At 40.1% G+C, this 16,191-nt stretch overlaps 1 protein-coding gene across 1 annotated transcript; it reads left to right on the top strand.

Annotated features, from left to right (window-relative positions):
* The first annotated feature begins 9 nt into the window (after positions 1-9).
* NUDT9 (nudix (nucleoside diphosphate linked moiety X)-type motif 9) lies at positions 10-8,436 on the top strand. The gene is made up of 8 exons (XM_009890750.1): positions 10-53; positions 1,746-1,982; positions 3,500-3,595; positions 4,376-4,462; positions 5,736-5,847; positions 6,255-6,401; positions 6,652-6,736; positions 8,085-8,436. Exons 2-8 carry the CDS (start codon positions 1,789-1,791, stop codon positions 8,249-8,251), a joined length of 888 nt encoding a protein of 295 aa, XP_009889052.1. The 5' UTR covers positions 10-53; positions 1,746-1,788; the 3' UTR covers positions 8,252-8,436.
* Positions 8,437-16,191: the final 7,755 nt, after the last annotated feature.

The following is a 16,191-nucleotide window of genomic DNA, read 5'->3' as shown; positions in this document are numbered from 1 at the left end:
GCTCTCTCCAGCCAGCCTGCCCGGCGTGTTCTCCAGCGCCACCCGTCCCTCAGGTACCGTGGCCTGTTGATGCTCCGTGGTGCCCAGGCCGGGCTGGTGCTCCTGAGTCTCGGAGCCTGCCTGAGCCGGTGGCTCTGCTGGCGTTTTGGCTTCGTTAGGTGGTGCCCCGTTCCCGAGGGAGCAGACACCTCACCACCGGGCCAAAATCTCAGGGACTACCTTGCCTCCCCCCTCCCCAGCTGAGGGGGAGCTTGGCAGGGGTTGTGCTGTGTAACTGAGGGTGTCTGTTTTGGACATGGCAGAAACAAAAATCAGTCTGTCCTTTAAAACTAAACTGATGCAGTTATTGAAAAATACATATCTGGTGTAACATTGACCTGCATGTGTAGGTTGGCACCCTATGAAGTATGCCCTTTTCCCCATCTCTGGTAAAGATTTTATGGAGCCTCAAGTGGTTTGTGAGTTGAATTGTGCTTTTGAGAACATCACCTTAAGATGTGATAGCATATGCATGCTGTAACTGTGATCAATGAATTCGGCATGAAGCAGAACCTACTTTCCTAGCTGCACTTGACGATTTCATAGCATGAGTGAGTAGCTTAAAACTGGAACTGCTGTTTTTGGAAAACCCTGGCCTGTTCTGATAGTTAGGATCTAATATTCACCTCTGGCTTCAAATAGCAGAGTTGATACTTAGGTATGAATTGCTTTTTTCTTTTTTGTCTGAGTTGTTAAAACCTGGATGCATTTTTTGCACAGGAGATATATTTCCTTATATGTCAGAAGTGATTCTTTATTGATTAAAAAGAAAAAAAGCTTTTCACTGAGAAGTTAGAAATATCTTGGGTTTAGAATACTCTTGTAGGTTATAGCCCTTTGCTGAGCTTTGTGTCTCTTATCTACAGTAATCCTCTTTATTTTTTGTAATAGTTAAAACTGAGTACAGGAAGGTCGCTTTGTGTGTCGAAGGAGATCTTGTGGAGTTTTTAAGAGCTGGTGATCAGGCACCGTAACCTAATCTGCTGTTAAGTATTTAGTTGTTGACTGGTCTTTGAGCTCACGAAAACCCATGGCAAAATAAAATCACTAGAGGTCTCAAGTATTATTTTTTTTAACTTGACTGGTTTGACAGTTCTAGCCTTTTATGAAACTGAAAAACAAGGTATGTATTATCCTACTTGATATTGCACCAGATGGTATTTTGATGGTCACAGCAACTTGTAGAGCTGTATTGCTCAGGCTTTTGGATATTTCATTCTTGCTCTTATGTGATCCACCACTGGATGTGAGAGCCAGACTCTTGTAAGTCTGGGTTGTTTTGTTGATTAAATGCCCACATGGAGATTTAATGCTCTAGCAGGCCTTCCTGCTGCATTTATGGTGAATATCTTTGAGGTGTTCTTTGTATATGATTAATAACTGGTCAGTGTTCCACACTGTCTGGAGTGGCAGTTCTAGTTCTCAGCTTCTCACTCGTGCTGTGAAATCTTCATGTGTCTAGCAGAGTACTCCTCTGCTTCAAGAAGCTGAAGGTAAAATTCAGAATTTCTGAATTTGTTGGTCCAGGCATACATTTGCATGATATCTCAAAGAAGCAATAATGTATTAGAGAGCTGTTTTGTGGAGAAAGCCTAGTCTGTTCCACTTGCTCTATGGAGCATATGTACTATGGAGATCTGGGATTAAATAACAGGGTTAAAGCCTAACAAATGAGATGCTTTTTTTTTTTTTTTTCTTTCTTTCAGTAACTCATCCAGAAACTGTTGGTCCCGTCTTCATCCTGTTAACATGTTCAACAGTTATACTGTCAAGTTCTCCCACAGCAAAGCTCTCACCTCCCCATATCCAGGATCACATGTTGAGCGTAGCCAAGTTCCTGAAGATAAAGTGGGCTGGCTGATTGAGTGGAAAGATTATAATCCTGTGGAGTACACTGCAATGTCTGTTTTGGCTGGACCCAATTGGGCAGATCCCCAAATCAAGTGCGTGGAAGTTGTGGCTCTTTTCTCCTTTGAACATGGAACCAGGAAGTAGTGACAGCTGAGTTAATAAGATCATCAGCTTAAGTAACATGCAATTCTACAGTGATGTGTGAAAGTCAAGACCTAGAAAAATGGTGGTTAGAGAACTGAATGGTTTGGGTTAGCTGTGAAGATCTTCGACACATCATTTTACTGAGCTGGTGATTGAGATAAGAGTACTGTTAATTGGAATAATGGACAGCTGTTGATGCTGTGTAGTGCTGCTTCTCTGTGTTGTGAGCTAAGTAAAATACTCCTAATTCTCCATAAGAATTTGGGAGAACATTTTCATAATATTCTTTTTTTGTTCATAGATTAATTATTTTCTCATCTTTCCTTCCATAATATTCTTTTTTTGTTCATAGATTGAAGGAAAGATGAGAAAATAATTAAAGTAGAATTGTAGTTCTTGAGTTCAGTGCTCTGATTCAGGATACATGACAGCTTGAATGCATGACTAATTCTTTTTTTTGTGCATGTCTGTATTCTTTTTTATTGATTCTATGAATATATTCTCCTCTCAAGGAATGCTGTATGCTTCTTGGCTAGAATGGTGGATGCATGCATCTAGTGTAACTTGTGATAACGTGAAATGGTGACTCCTGTGTATGCACATCTGTGAAGAGTGATCAGAAGGTGGTGGCACTTGAGGTTTCAGCCTGACCTTCCTTGTTTCCAATTGCTGTGTGAACATGTGCTTCTATTTGCTTTTAATTTCATTTAGTATTCTGCTGATTGGAAGGCACACTAGTCCTCAGATTCCGTAGGGCTGCTGATCCTCTGCCAAGGCATAGTTGGGAAAGTGTTAAGTAATCTTTTAGTAGGTGTTGGTAATACTTGAAAATGCAGAGCCATTTTTTAGGTATTACTGTAACTTCTCGATTGGATGCTGTGTGGAAGAAGCTAGTTGATGGAAGAAGCTAGTTGATAGTTTGAAACCTGTGATGGTTTGAGAGGAATTGCTTTTGGGAAAGGCAGTATGCTTCTGTAGCAGATAGCTGCTTCTCTGCCAGTTTTCAGATGTGCACATAGGAGATTTGCATTAAGCTAATCTTGAAAATCAGTGATTGTTAGCTTGTAGCTCTGATAACTCATATTTAATTTTAAAAAATAGCAGATTTTTTTATTAGCAGAATCTTTTTTAGCTTTATCAATGGATAACATCCTGTGTTCTCTAGCCTTAACAAGGATACATTTGGAACACTTTGGCTAAAGGAAAATCTAGAGAGAGGCAATGTTAAATACTTTAGAGGGGCACACCTGTGTCTGCAGAACTAAATACAGGGAGACTGTCATCAGTAAAGATTGAGACTTTGTAGCCTCCTATAGAAAAAGGAGGACCTGCAACTTAACTTGTGATAAAAACTATTCACTGGTCAAATGGTTGTTGCCAATCTGGTGGTTAGCTTTCAAGCTTTTGTGGGGCAGAGGGTTTTTTTTTATAACTTATTGCTATTAATTTATTCTTTCCCACACAGTGATAAAGGTTTTTCTCCCAAATTCAATGAGAGAGATGGAGACGTGGAGAGGAAGAGCCTGAATGGTGTGTATGTGGTTGAAAACGGGAGGCCCCGGTGAGTGTGGGTTTTTTTTTTTTGTGTGTGCATATTCATTTCAGTGATGTAATTTCAGAGCTCTTGGAGGTCTATCAGTTTTGATATGTGGTGCCTGCTAGACCAAAATCAAGATATGTTTCCCCTAGACACAGGAAAAATGATACCTCAGGGCCAGAGGGTTCTTTCTGGAAGATTGTTGTGGCAGAGAGGGACTAAAAGGTTAGCCAGTACTACCACAACAGAGGGTTGTGATGACACTGGAGCTGGAGGAGGTCTAACACTTAGTGGTAGGGTCTGTTGAATTAATTATTTCCACAGTTTGATCAGGTGTTGGGCAGTGAAGCTTTTGTACCACTTGTGTGCTGTGGCAGAACAGAAGAGTATTTCTTTCCACTGACAAATCCTGGCATAGCACGGATCGGTAATCTCACCTGAAAATAATGTCTTTTCTTTCTGCCTTTTGTACATAATTGAATGCTCTGTGCATCTTGGAAACTAGATTGCATTTTCAGACAAGGTTGTGTGCACAATGAATAATGCTTGATCAGGAGTACTTCAGGACACAGGATCTGGGAAATTACAAAGTCATTTTGTATATTTCCTTTCCCTGTACTATCAAATATAGAAAGGTTGATGAAGAGAGAAGACCATGCTTTGTCTGTCTTGCTCTTTAAAGCATGAATATATGTTGCTATCCTTTCCTTTATTGTTATTTAAGATTCATTAAAGCTGCTTTTTTTAGAATACTTCTGAATGTGGGAACTAAGTATGTTTAATGTACTGTGCCACTTATTTCAGAAATCCAGTGGGAAGGACTGGCCTCATAGGCAGAGGATTGTTAGGACGCTGGGGACCAAACCATGCTGCTGATCCTGTTGTAACTAGGTAAGGGACATGTGACTGAAAGGTGCCCTGCAAAAAAACTATGTATTTTGCCTTTTCTGTGCATCTCTGGATAGGCTATTACTTTTCATGGGCCTTTCGTGTGTATTCCTCTATGTGTAAGCCCATTCAGATATGGGTATCTGAATGGAGAGATATAGTGACACGTGGAACACAAATTTCGTAATTTTTTAGTCTTTGTCTCTGCAAAAGGGTCGCTGCTAATGACAAGCAATCGCTTTGGAAATGCTGAGGAAGGAAAATAACAACCCAGGAAAGGTAATTAAATAGAAATACATTATAAAAACAATCTTCAGTAACAAATGTAAAAACTGAAAGGATTACGTGATACTTTGATACTGGATACATAATATGCCAAAAGACCTTGGATGAGGCATGTTAAATTGCAGGAATAGATTTTTCTGTCATAATGACTCAACTAAAACAACAAAAAAAAGCACTGTGCCTGCTCTTGTTCTGTAAGAAATACTAACTTGGCCTAGTATATTATAGGAGGATGTGGGGTTAGGCTATTTTTTTTTTTTTTTGTCAGTTTATGCTCTGTTTTAATAATGCTTTTGCCAGTAGGGTCTGTGTGTACATGCTAACTGCTTACACAAAGAAAGCATTGAGAAAAGATTGTGTAATTAACAAAGGTTCAAGCTGGGAAGCACCATGCTCGAAGATAGGACCATTGTGAAAATCATCCTAATGCATTTTACTTCTTCCCCTTTTCAGAAGGCTGCCAAAGCTACTGAGTTGTTCCCTGAAAGTAAAAGAAATGCTGTTTTTATTTTGTATTTATTTAGACAGCTTTTTGCTTTAACTATTGGTAGTTCTTAATTCTTTACTGAAGGCAGTGGTGGACGTTTGTGGCTTCGTGCTGGAGCTGGGTGAGTGGTTTAGAGGTGTTGCAGCCTGCATGTATGTTCTGTTCGAGCAGAAGGCATCCTTATCCTCTCATTAAGGCACAAGTGCAGTTCAGTCAGTGTTACAGCTGATAGGATGCGCTGGACATAGCTCTCAAAGAAGCTTCTGCTATCAGTGGTTTCTGCACTGGCTGAGGAAAGTGCACTTGGTAGAGGTGTGAAAAAACTCAGTGTTTTGCCCTTGATTGCAGTCTTGCCAGACTGCATCCATCAGTGCCCCCCATGACTGTTCTTTCTCTGCTTTATTTGCCCCTGCACAGGTGATAGTGTGGGTACCTTGCTGTTTCTCTCCCAGGCCGTAGTGTCAAGAAGCAGCAAATCATGTTCTTGTTTGTCATTTGCTGCAGGTGGAAGAGGGATGGAAGTGGCAATAAAATTGCTCATCCAGTTACTGGCAAAAACATCTTACAGTTCGTAGCTATCAAGAGAAGAGACTGTGGGGAGTGGGCCATTCCAGGGGTAAGAGCAAAGCTCTGGAGACGTTAGACATTTTCCTGCTGGTAAGGCCACAGGCGAAAAGTGGCATGCATGTGATAAAAGCGTGTTTTTTGATGAATGACCTCATGTTGCAAAGTTGAGGAGAAATGCTCCTTAAACTATCTTTGCCCAAGCATCAGCTGTTATGCCTTCTGCTGTTTCTGCATTTCAAGGTGGTGTTCTTATTTAATTCTGACCATGTCTTTTGCTTAGTGCAGGCACAATTTAATCCATTGCAGATCTTGAAGGACATGCATGCTCACTCTTTACAACTAAGTTTAAAGTTCCTCCCATGTCCAGAGTATGTTGCAGATGGATGTAAGTCAAAGGGAGTTAAAAACAAGTGGAATCTGAGGGATAGTCACTTTTTTTCTTTCTCCCTCTCTAAGGGGATGGTGGACCCAGGGGAGAAGATTAGTGCTACCCTGAAGCGAGAATTTGGGGAGGAGGCCTTGAACTCCTTGCAGAAATCGCCTGAGGAGAAAGCGGAATTGGAGAAGCAACTCCACAAGCTGTTCAGCCAGGAACACTTTGTGGTGAGCTCTGTGTCTCTTGTGATAGCCTCTTGAGCTATGCATGCAACTCACAGTTACACGGAACTTGAAAAGGTGTAGCTGAAATGAAAAGAAGCTGTTTTGTTTTGGTTGTCATGGTGTAGGAAATGGAAGGGACTATTGAAAACTCTCTTAAGGACAAATGTGTCAGAGGTAAAGAAAATACCTTCTTACTAACTCCACCTTGTTTGTTGTGACACCGACCTTGTTTCTGGTTTGTTTGGCACCTTAGGTGTACAGAGGATATGTGGATGACCCTCGTAACACTGATAATGCTTGGATGGAGACAGAAGCGGTAAACTATCATGATGAAACTGGTAGGAATCTCCATGTGTGCTCTTAGTTGCCTTTCACTCTATATGTTGGTTTGAAATTGGGACATATGTTGGGCTGAGATTGGCAATGAAATTGGGGGAGCATGCAAGTCAGGTGTAAAATATTGGACTAAAACCAATGGGTATGAGGGTCTCTTGTCTCCTAAGATGTTCAGCCATGACAGGTAGTTGTTGTTCCCCTTTAGTTTCTGTCAGTCTTGAAATAAGGAACATACAGACTTTGCCTGAAAATTACTTATTCATTTGTTAGCTAGTTCTAAGCTGTGGGCCATGTGCCTTCATATGGAGATTGAACATTGGACAAGGGTTCCTTCTTCTCACTGTATTTATCTTGAGTTGGTTTAATTTCTCTTTTTAATGAGTCTGGAGTGGAAGGGTAGTCTGTTTCTTTTGTTATTTTTCCTTCAGGAGCATTGTCTCTGTCCGCTGGCATATTTTCACTGCATTTATTGCTTTGGTGTTGTAATTGTGAGACCTTTTATCTTGGTTACTCTGCCAGAGTAATTGTTGGACCTTATTTTACTTGTGTAAATCAGTAGGAATGGGCATACATTGCTCATTCTTTGATTTATCTTAAAAGGTGAGAGATGAGAATCCAAGATAACAGATCAATGTATTCATATAGTGATGTTTCCACTGTAGATACCAGTGGTGAAGTGTCACATGTCCTGGATTTATCAGCCCCCAGAAACAGTGAAGATACTATTCCTTTGGTCTTTGTTTCTAATACACATTTTGTAATACTTTTAAAAGCATTTCTTTGGTTGTTGTCTGTAAAGTCCTGGGACTCTTTTTGGAAACAGAGTAAGAAACTTCTGAGAGCAGTTCAGAAGCCTTTCTGCATCCCTCCTTAAGTACTATTTTTGATTTTGGGGCCTTTAGTAAAATTTTAATTATTCTGGTTTTCCCTAAGCATATGTTTCAGAATTCAGTTTGACCTGTAGAATAGCATCTGAGAAGGGAAACAATCAAATGTTAGCCAAACAAACAAAAATCAAGGCAAAGGGATTGGCTAAACTTGTGGTAGTGAGTACATGTTGTTTTAATGATTTCTAATAACTTGCTGTGCTGCTGATGGTACCCTAGGAGTGGTGACAAGGAGTTAACACCACCTCTGCCACTCAGGTTTGCCTTAAAATAGTGCAAGTATGAAAAAGGTTTCTGTCACAGAATCAGTGAGCAGTTTAATTGGCTTCTCTCTGAGAAGCAGTTGAAGGTTGTGGCCTGTGAAGGAGCCACACGGAAAGGCAGAACTGATCAGATGTGAGGGGGGGGAAAAAAAAAGCAGGAAAGATGCAATAGCATATTGTAACTCTTGTTTTGTGTACAGGTGAGACAATGGATAATTTGCCTCTGGAAGCAGGTGATGATGCTGGAGTAGTGAAGTGGATTGACATCAGCGAGAAGCTCAAGCTGTATGCAAGTCATAGCTACTTCATTAAGCTTGTGACTGAGAAACGGGGAGCCCACTGGAGTGAGGATGAGTGCCGTGAGTGATGTAAATGAGGAACCGACGGACACCAAGGGGGAGAATAAGTTTTCCAGCTTTGAAACAGATTACATCATCCTTTTCAGTGGAAATTCAGTGAAAATTCTGTGAAATTCAGCTGGCAACAATGCTTGGCAGTGATAGAGGCTTTTTCAGAGACTTCAGATTGCTTCTTTTGATTTCTCAGCTAGTGTGAAATGAGGTTAATGTGGAGCTGTTACCTTGTTTTGCTTTCTTGTCTTCATTATTTGCAGCTGTTTCATAAGATCTGCAGATTTCCATGACAACACTGGGATTCCGACTGGTTGTAGTTCAGAGGCTGTTCACTTTAGCTCTGTATTTTTGCACTGATTTCTTGTCAGGATTATGAATTCTTAAGGGATGTGAGGTTTGTAAGATGATAACCTGAATAGTGACTTAAATTAAGTGCTACATAATAAAGTGAAGTTTCTTTTCTTAGTCCTTTCACCTAAAACGTCTTTTCGGTGATTCTCTGAGAGATTAGTTTTCACATTTAATTGCTTTCTAGTTTACAGTATGGATGGTATTCACATCTGAATGTCTGAGAGTGCCCCTGTCTAAAAAGATAACTGTTAGAGGATGTAACTTCATAACTGATTTAAGCTGGATTTTGAGGTTCCTCTCTTTCTACTCCTTATGGCAGTACAGCTTTTGGGGAGACTGTGCCATAAACAGGACCATTGGGAAAAGCAGCCTTAAAGTATAATCTTGTAAATTGTGGTGTTTTTTTACTGTTTAGGTGATTTAAGTAACTTGCAGTCAGGAGGCTGATGTGGGACTTCTGTTACGTTTATGTTGACAAGAGCTGCACAACAGTTGCTGACATGTCTCCCTGCTTTTATTAATCAAGGGGTAATTGCTGTTAATTGTAGTAATGTCAAGAATTGTTGACAGTAACAGCTAAAAGTTGTGCTTGAAACCTGGAGAGGGGATGTTAAAGAACTTTGAGCCTTGTGTTGAAGTAGGGTGGTAATAAATGTCATGGTCTGGTATTCCCTTGTGTAACAGTACTGTGACACGCTCATGCATTGCTGAGACTGTTGCCGACATCCTGCTTAAATAGTGAATGATTTTAGGGCTTGCTTCTTTTCAACACCACCCATTCCTCCCAATTAACTAATGAAATCTGGCGGAGTCATGTCCATTTATATGGGGAACCCTGGGAATCTTGTAGACTTATGAGTATGTTCCTTTCAAAGGAAAAAGTAATGCTAAGAGTTATTAATTTTTCTTTTGATCCTTGCTCATATCTTCCTGCATATTCGATTTCTTCTGTGATTTTACTAAAACAGCATAAATGCTTTCTGTTGCAGTAGAAGCTTCCATAGACTTGGTTTATCTTTCTTCAAATCGTAGATAAGATCTAGTGGTTGCTTAGGCAGAAACAATTTTGATTAATCTCAGCATACATAGTATGGAGACTGGGTAGTATCTGGTAAGGCCATATCAAGACCTGAGATAACCTGCAAAACTCAGAATGGACAAAAGGCATAGCCAGCTTCAGGAGTTCCTTTCCCTTTCTACTCCTGGTCTTTGGAAAAATGATCACTGAAATGACTTGGGTATTTATTTTTTTTTCTTAAGAAAAGATGAAGACAACTAAGAAATTTGATGCTCAGCATTTATTCAAGCTTAACAAATAATCAGACAAGGTTTGAGAGAGCTGTGCACTATAACCCACACTGGCTTCAGAGGTGGGCATGTGAAACATGGTGTGGTTGTTACTTATCCGCAGTTTCCAGTGCACTGGTGAGACAAAAGTAGGGAAGGAGCTGTAGGAAGTTGAAGATTATCTAGAAGCAACAGCGGTATGTAGGAGACATCCATAGTTTTCCATGTGTCTGCAGAGTAAGAAGAGAATGGCCAGCTAGAATTAGTAGCAGTTAATTACTTTAATGTACAATTAATACATTATGCAGAGCAACCCCCTAGCAGTGTAGTTGGGTTTTGAAAGCATGACCACAAGAGCAGACACTTCTTAAGTTCATGGGAGGTGAACGTGTAGCTCATCACAACTGAGAACAAGGGTGACTATACTGTGGCATGTCAAAATAGCATGTTTTTTTTTCTTGCATGTTACTGTTTACATATGCAGCACTTAACATAATGTACAGTACTAAAAATGAAAGCAGACTAAAATAATTTCAATTCTGAAAATACCAAACTCAGTGAGATAGAAAAACTGTACTGTTTCCATAGCCAGTGTGCTCTTCCTGCAAAGCTGGCTAGACGATTTTCAGTTGGAGTGTGTGATCTTAGTATGCTGTACAGAATGCAGTTACTTTATGTATATTGCAGTATCTTACTAAGCAGATCTTGGTGCTTACTTGTGTCCCAAAATTTACTGCATAATTACAATATTGAAAGTTTCTAAGTAAGTAAATGTAGTGGTGGTACTTCTTGTTTGGCAAATCTTCTGGAAAGTGGTCAACTTCTCTGTATGGGTGATGCTAGCTTGTATATTAATGCAAATTAGACGTTGTGTTAATTTTCAGCCCTACATGTTGTCTCTAACTTATCTTTAACTACTTTTTAAAAATATCTAAAGATCATCTATACCCAAGGACAAATACACAGACAAATACTCAAAGAATATCTCAGGAACAGCAGCAGAATTTTGAGAAAGTTCGTAACCTCTTTTCAAGATGAAGAAATAAAAGGCGGTTTGTATTAAAAAAAATAACCAGTTTCCCCATATAATGCATCTCTTCTAATTAGAAAGCAAAGTGGATTACTCTTATTGAGCTTCAAAGATAAATTGCAGTCCCTGCCCAGCTCCCTTCTATGGTAGTTTTGTCGTTCAGAAGCTGCTCTCTCAGTATCCCTGATGGAGTGCTGCCTAGCCAGCTAGAGTTTCCTGCAGTCTAATGTCCCATTGTACTACCGGACAGTTCAGTTACCTCAGACTTGAGCTCAGTAAGCCTGCAGAGCACCCCTGTAGCCTGGGCGTCTAGAGGAGCGAGCAACAGCTTTCAGGAACCTATCTTGTTCCTGTGAAAAGAAAGTCATCTCGTGTCAGTATTTTCCTGTTCAGTACCAAAATCTCCAGTTAAATACAAATGTTAGAACTAGTGACACTCTGTCAATTTACGAAGAAAAGACTTGCATTCTCCATGCTCTCCGAGCTGTCCGAGCTTGAACTGTCCGAATAGTCCTCCATACTGTCCGAACCGGAGCTTTCACTGCTGCTATCCTGTAGAAAAAGAATGCATTTTCTTTTAGAGTAAGATATAATTCTTCCTGCTTGTATTTCCTTTAAAAAAAATTATCAAGTACATAATTTTGGGTTTTATTTTTTCTTTTGCTGTTAGAAAGCAAAGATAGTTCTGGTAAGGGAACTTAATCTTCAATATCTGTAATACCGTCAGCTGAAATAGCTAATGGAGAAAATAAGGCCTTTTTGTTGGGCTGGGTATGAGCTTGTTACTAGTGCTTACAATTTCTTTTTTTCTTTAAAGTTTAAGGAAGGCTTAAGTTGAGAATCTAGAATCATATTAACATAAATAAGTTTAGACCTGTACTAAACCTGAGTATTTTTAAGGCTGCTGTATTAGTTTAAAAGCATGTGATTTCCAGTTTACAGTGTTAACATTTCCCACATTGGATGCCTGTTTAATTTCTTCAGTACTTACTGCGTTCGCAACAGCAAGAACCATGCTCAGAACACAGGAAAGCAACAGGAATTGCATTTTGAGAGAGAGTCCTGTGAAGCAAATTAAAAACAAAGAGTTAGTGTCCTGATTTTGGCAAAAAGAAAGACCTGGGGGGAGTATGGCTCTTGTCTGTGAAGAGAAGGGAAAATCAGACAGCTGGAGCTGTTCCTAGTTGAGCACAGCTTGTGGTGTGACCTTAACTGTCATCTCTGTATCTTAGTTGCTCACATAAATGGTCAGGAATGGAATAAATAAATGGAATAAAAAGTCATCACGGAATAAAGCTTGCGATGCTTCTGCTTCCTGCTACTTTGTCTGTGCTTTGAAATCTTGTCAGCATTTTGCTTCTTACTATTTTTGTCTTTGATTTTACCTCTTCCTAGTTTTACTCTTTCCTAACAATTCTTATGGAAGCCTTTTGCAATTTTTTGTTTTAAGCAACACGCATAACAGCAGAGCATTGGTATTTCTCTCAGTAGTTCTTGTCAGATGCTCTTTTTTCAGACTCATAGAATGGTTGAGGTTGGCCGGGACCTCTGGTGATCATTTAGTCTGTTCCCCACGCATACTCAAACAGGGTCAGCTAGAGCTAGTTGTCCAGGACTGTCCAGCCAGGTTTTGAGCGTCTCCCAGGATGGAGAATCCACAACCTCTCTGAGCAACCTATGCCAGTACATGACCATTCTTGCCATGGGAAAAAGTTTTTCCTTCTCATTCACAGTCATGCAGTCTACAGCCATACCCCAAATGATTTTTTGTTATGAAATTTAGTCCAGGTAATATTAAAGCATCTGTATTACCTTTGAATTGCATGTTGAACAGCTCGTCAGTGGATCAGATGTGGTCGGCTGGCTCCAGTGAGTGTTGTGTGGATGGCTGCTGTCTATATATACAGTTTTGAGTACTATGGCTGTGTGAGCTGGCACAGGCAGGACGCAGGAAAACCGCAAAACGAAATGAACCATACCTTCTTAAGACCTTTTGGATATTTAGTTTACTTCTCAGCTGATAAAGAACCAGGTGGTTTGTTTTGTTTTTTTTTTCCTGACCCCTACTACCCCTTGGAAGATTGATGGGTTTGGCAAGGGAAGTATGTGTGTTATAAAAGGAATATTTGTCGTGTATTTTTTTAAATACAGATATTCTGACTGTAGGGTTCTGCACTTTAGTGATGCTGGAGGAATACTTGGGTGATAATGCCTATAGTACTGAAGCTCCTAACTGAGAGGGAGCATTACAAATTAAAAAATAACCTCCTAACTTGTGAACTAAAGTCACTGCTACCTTTTGAGGCCACCTGTGTACCAGCCATGTACTTGCAGTTTGAGCTGTGTTTTCTGACATCTGACTATATGCAGGTTAAGCAAAAAGCTATTGAAAGACAAACTTATTTAAAGTTTTCAATTACAGAGTTTGCTTGGTCCTTCTGTTTGGTGATGATTTTAGTAGAAAAGCCTGAACTGATAAATAAGTTTAAATTAATACATGTATCTGGGGAGAATCTCGTAGGATGCAGTTCAGAAGTTGGCATTATGTTGGATCTGTTTGAGACCACTGACATCAACAGCTCATCTCTGTGCCTTGTTCTGGGGACATATCAGAGCATAAAGCATAATACATACTTGTTGGATCACGCATGCACTTGCAGCTTAATAAAGATGTGAGGTGAACTGTAAATTTGTTACAAAGCATCCTATTTGCCTGTTGTGGAGGCAATAGAGTAGATATTGGTCATAAAGCACAGGGATGAAAGAGCAGAAAGAAGAGAACATGCTTTTTATAGGATTTTCTACATTGGCATGTTTGTGTTTGCACAGTTTTTTGTTGATTAGTTGGAAAGATTGTCCTCACTCTCAATGAAAGTAACTATTAATAGTGACTAAAAGAATTCCCCAAAACCCCAGTTCCCCTCCCCTCCCCCCAAAAAAAACCCACAACCCAAAACCAGATAGAAATGGAAATGCCCTTCAGATATATTTGGGAAATGTGCTGAAATGCTGATTGGTTCTTTTCCTGTAAAGTACATGCAAGGCCGCCAAGAGGAAGAACGTGTTCTCCAGAGTTCATCATGTAAGGATGTTTTTTTGGGGAAGCATTCATGCAAAGCTGATCAGTGTTCTGCCACAAAGTTTAAAATTGTGACCCCATACCTGTTGGCATGGACTGTTGAGCCAGAATCCCCAGGCAAGGTGGTGGTCACCTCTATTTCCTTCTTTTTGGAGTATTCCGTGAGGCCATGCAGGAGGACTGAAAATTAAACTTAATGCAAACACATCTGGTATCAATGCAACACTGATAAGGAGATTGATCTCCTTTGAAAAGGAGATTTGGATGGCCAGGTCAGTGAAAAGAGGCAAGATGTTTAATTTAGATTCATTAAAACTAAATAGAAACAATCAAGTCTACAGAAGGCCATTAAAATTATTACTAGCTTTATCTTCTCTACTTCACCAAATGCAGAAATAATGAAGATTAAAATATGTGTAAGTTAAGCTACAATACTATTAATATAGTTAAAGTACTGATGGGGAAATAACCTTCATTTATAGTTAAAAATTATAAGAATATTAAGAGTAGATTAAATATTGGTGGTGCTTGCTCTGTCGTGGACTACAAGAGCTCAGGTGAAAATTTTTCTTGCACTGTAACTGTAGCATCTACGCATACATTAGCAAATGCTCCTTTTCTATGTCTTGCGGTGGAAAAGTGGAAGTGGCAGCATCAGTGAGGATTTCAAAACAGGTGGGATGCTGATCTGCTCCTTAATACATTAGGTGCTTCATATATCCACGACTGTAATTGTCTTGGTGATAGTCCTTGTTTGCCCTGGGACTGTTTAAAGGAAAATTTTCCTTGTTTGCCCTGATAAATTCAATTTCGTTGTATCTTTTTCCAGTACTGGGTTTGAGCGTAGCAATGGTGACTATTAGCCTCAGTGGAGAATATGTCAATCCCTTGGGAGTTTTCCATGTGTGAACTGTATTTGATTGTTTTAAGGTGGCTGACTCTTGGCTGTAGAAAGAGCAAATAAGAAATAGGCTGCAGTCAGGCAGAAAAAATGCTGTCAAAATTACTTATTCCCTGAGACATTTGAAGTCCAAGAGAAATGATCTTTTTCAAATGGAATTAGCACAGAGAATATGCTTATGTACATGCAGTCCAGGTTAATTTATATAAACTGCTGTGTGATGTTACAGAATGTGAAGTGGGCAACAAGTCAGGCTTCTGGGAGAAGCTGTCAGTGAAACTGGTTTTGGTGGGAAATAATCTTTTGTTTGTGTAAGAAGTGCCAATGTTGAAAATAATCTTATCTTGATTCATTGTCTCCTGGGGCATGAGGCTGGAGTTGGACTAGGATTAGCAGCCTTTGCTGGTTGAGGAGAAAATTAGTGAGGGGCAAGTGGACTTCCACTATTTGAGCTACCAAACCAGCTATTCTGAATCCCTTTTTCTTTTCATTGGAAAGGTGACATGGTTCAGGTGAAATGTGTCTTTTGATCTTCCTTTGTAGGAATAGCATTTGGGACTTCTTACTTACAGCAGAGAATACCTGGAGTGTTTTCAGTGAAGTGCGTGTCTTAAAATCACAAAGTTAGGAAGAGAGCCTGAGAGAGTTGGGGCTGTTCAGCCTGGAGAAGAGAAGGCTCTGGGGAGATCTTATTGCGGCCTTCCAGTACCTAAAGGGGGCCTACAGGAGAGCTGGAGAAGGACTTTTTACTAGGGCATATAGTGATAGGACAAGGGGGAATGGCTTTAAACTGGAAGAGGGCAGGTTTAGATTAAACATTAGGAATAAATTTTTCACTTTGAGATTGTAAGGCACTGGAGGTTGCCCAGAGAGGTTGTTGAGGCCTCATCCCTGGAGGTGTTCAAGGCCAGGCTGGACGTGGCCTTGGGCAAGCTGGTCTAGTGGGAGGTGTCCCTGTCTATGGCAGGGGGTTGGAACTCGGTGATCTTCAAGGTCCTTTCCAACCTAAACCATTCTATGATTCAGGAGTAATCTCATTCTGTCCTGTTTTTTTTATGCCTAAATTTTGCCTGTCTTCAGGCAAGCAAAAGTTGGGAGATGATGAAAGAAATAGTTAGCATTTCTCTCAGGAAAAATGGTAGCAGTAGTCAGTGCTTCTGTGGGGTGAAGGAAGAATGTGCCTGCTAAGGAGAATAAGGAGGTGTTCGAGCTGTTATATCCTGTGTCCCTTGTGATGGTGGGCCTGTTGCTAATCAGTCTTTTGACATGCCTCCACACTCAGCATGCTCATACAATTAGTTCATTA

The sequence above is a fragment of the Charadrius vociferus genome, unplaced genomic scaffold (genome assembly GCF_000708025.1).
Source record: "Charadrius vociferus isolate BGI_N301 unplaced genomic scaffold, ASM70802v2 scaffold178, whole genome shotgun sequence".
Classification (NCBI taxonomy): domain Eukaryota; kingdom Metazoa; phylum Chordata; class Aves; order Charadriiformes; family Charadriidae; genus Charadrius; species Charadrius vociferus.
The sequence above is the reverse complement of the archived record's forward strand: the minus strand, read 5'-3'. Positions and strand labels throughout refer to the sequence as shown.

Excerpts from the sequence above, each read along its gene's own strand:
- NUDT9 (XM_009890750.1), top strand. The coding sequence starts at position 1,789 with ATGTTCAACAGTTATACTGTCAAGTTCTCCCACAGCAAAGCTCTCACC. Across the intron at positions 3,596-4,375 it reads GTTGAAAACGGGAGGCCCCG|AAATCCAGTGGGAAGGACTG; the intron begins GTGAGTGTGGGT and ends CACTTATTTCAG. Across the intron at positions 6,402-6,651 it reads TCAGCCAGGAACACTTTGTG|GTGTACAGAGGATATGTGGA; the intron begins GTGAGCTCTGTG and ends TTGGCACCTTAG.